The sequence below is a fragment of the Squalius cephalus genome (assembly GCF_949319135.1).
Source record: "Squalius cephalus genome assembly, chromosome: 7".
In the NCBI taxonomy this organism is placed as follows: domain Eukaryota; kingdom Metazoa; phylum Chordata; class Actinopteri; order Cypriniformes; family Leuciscidae; genus Squalius; species Squalius cephalus.
This window is the reverse complement of record NC_137128.1, coordinates 47,503,106-47,505,605: the sequence shown is the minus strand read 5'-3', so window position 1 is coordinate 47,505,605 and position 2,500 is coordinate 47,503,106. Positions and strand designations below refer to the sequence as shown.

The 2,500-nt window shown below is 37.3% G+C and overlaps 1 protein-coding gene across 2 annotated transcripts in view; it reads right to left on the bottom strand.

Annotated features, from left to right (window-relative positions):
• nectin4b (nectin cell adhesion molecule 4b) overlaps positions 1-2,500 on the bottom strand; it is a 35,281-nt gene that overhangs the window by 7,751 nt on the left and 25,030 nt on the right. For both annotated transcript variants that reach the window (XM_079876980.1, XM_079876981.1), the window contains exons 7-8: positions 594-768; positions 442-514 (exon numbers count right to left, since the gene is read on the bottom strand). In XM_079876980.1, the coding sequence (XP_079733106.1) occupies positions 442-514; positions 594-768 (248 nt within the window). The remainder of the gene's footprint in view (positions 1-441; positions 515-593; positions 769-2,500) is intronic.

The following is a 2,500-nucleotide window of genomic DNA, read 5'->3' as shown; positions in this document are numbered from 1 at the left end:
TTAAGGTGTATTATAATATGTGCAGATTTCTTTGTTGTTTGTTGTGTCTTTTACTGCATTATACTTTCTAAAGGCGTAAGAATAAATAGCTTTGTATTATAATGTATAAAATATAAAGGACTGAAGTAAAGTGGTACCCAATTTTTTTGCATTACAGTAATAAGAAAATAATGTCACAATGCAAAAAACCCACTTTTTTATGCTGTATTTAATTAATTAATTAATTAATTTAGATTCTGTGGTGAATCGCAGGAATCAGTGGCGCACGAATATAAAATCTGAACATTTCTGTTTTATTATAATAGCTGAAATATTGAAATAAACTGAATAAATAAAAACAAAAACTGATCTAAAAATAAATGAAACCTAAATTGCAATATTAAACAAAACTAATCAAATGACAAATGCACTTAAACTGAAGGTCAAATGAATGTGAATTACCGCAGTCCTGGGCTCAGAGATGGAGTTGAGTCTCCGCATCGACACCTGCCTCGACAGACTGATCATCTCCACCCTGAGACACAAACACCTTCATCATCTTCATCTTCATCTTCATCTTCACATGAACACAAGGTCAAAGGTCACAGACTCACGTTCTCGCGCTGAGCGCCCTTTTCAGCTTCTTGTTCTTGCGTCTGAGGTGACAGTTGACGAAGATGATGGTGATCACGACGACGAGCACTAGAGTCCCGATGACTGACGCCCCCATGATGATGAGGACGCTCTCCGACGGGCTCTTCATCATCTCTGAGAATTCACCGGCACGTCCTGAGAATAAACAACAAAACAGCCACTGAGTTCATTTAAAGGTGCAGTGTGTAAGTTTCAGCGCATCTAGTGGTGAGTTTGTGAACTGCACCCAACAGAAGTTACGGTGGCCGACAGGAAGTGATGTCGTCGTCTGAGACAGCAGAGAGTAGCAGTTAAACAATGAGGTTTCCTCACAAAGATCAATTAAGAAATGAGGTTTACTTGATTATTCAGTAAAACGATGTTATTGTGAATATTATTGTCACTTGTTCATCATTGTGTCAGTGTTTTATTCGCTGACTTTAGCTCGCTTCTTTACACGAAGAACAACATAGTGACGAAACGCGTTTGTCCGCTCAGGGCCACCGTAGAAACATGTGGATGTAAGCGGACCCGCGGTGTGTGTAGAGAGAAACGCCTCATTCTAAGCTAATAAACACATAACGCTTCATTAAGGTCTTTATACACCACTGAAAACAGATATGAATATAATAATGCATTTCTGTCAACAGATCCTCCTAAATATCACACACTGCAGCTTTAAAGAGGATCTATTACGCCAGTCTTGATGTTTTTCCTGCTGTAATGTTGATTATTCTCCTCATATTCTCCATTGTTGCGGCTCCTCTCTTCCCAGTCTGTCAGTAACGCTCTGTTTACTTCCTGTCTCTATGAAGCCCCTCCTTCTGAAAAGCACACTGTGCTCTGATTGGTCGGCTGGAGCAGTGTGTTGTGATTGGTCGAGCGCTTCGAGTGTGTTTGGGAAATGTCCCGCCCCTTACCATAACCGCCAGTTTAACACACTACTAACTAACTCAACCAGGCCCCGCCCCTTTATTCTGCGCATGAATTATTATAATGAGGAATATTGTGACGTGTTCGTTCCCGGAAGAAAACCAGTGTGTTTTCATGCATTGGGTTTGCCTCCATAACTTGTCTTCTTTCAGACTAGTGGAAGGAAAACATCCAAAATACAGTTTTATTGCACTCGATCTGTAGATCTCGATCTGTAAAGGTCAGATTGAGTCAAAATTCTCTTTACACACACCAAACTTTACAGTGTTATTCATATCTATATTCATATATCATTCTCATGATTTCTACAACATTTTATTCCTGAAAACATGGTGAAAATGTCTTTATTTCTGTTTGTTGACAATATTTTCTCTAATATGTCAAAAAAAATCCAACTTTTGAGACACATATCCAATATTCAGATTTCTGTATGGAAATGTACACAAATGAGTGCATATTTAATTAGACAATGCTTCATTTGCATATTAAAATTTTTTTCAGAAAACCTGTAATACAAAACATCTGTATTAATGTACTGTAAATAAGCTAGTGATATCTAATTAAAATATTTACCCTATTCTTTTGTAGTGCTTAAATTTAATTTACTTATCTAAATTATTATTATTTAATTATTTGATTTGATTTATTTTCATTTGATTGCCACCACAGGGGGGCAGCAGAATCACGAGAGTTGACGTGTTGAGTAAATGAATGTGGAAGCTCTTTTTTTATTAAACGAAGGCGGAGTTTCAATTGTTTTCTGAGTCACTGTCATCTATGATTAAGATCTAAATTTACACTGGAGAAGATCATTATGAGGAAGTCAAAGACGCTTGGGTTGTGTTGTAATAACAGCGCAAACATCCACAGAAAAACCGAGACGGGCCACAACATTAAAAACAGAAATGTTTCCAGAATCAAACATCCTTCTTGTTATTTTAACCACATTTTCTGC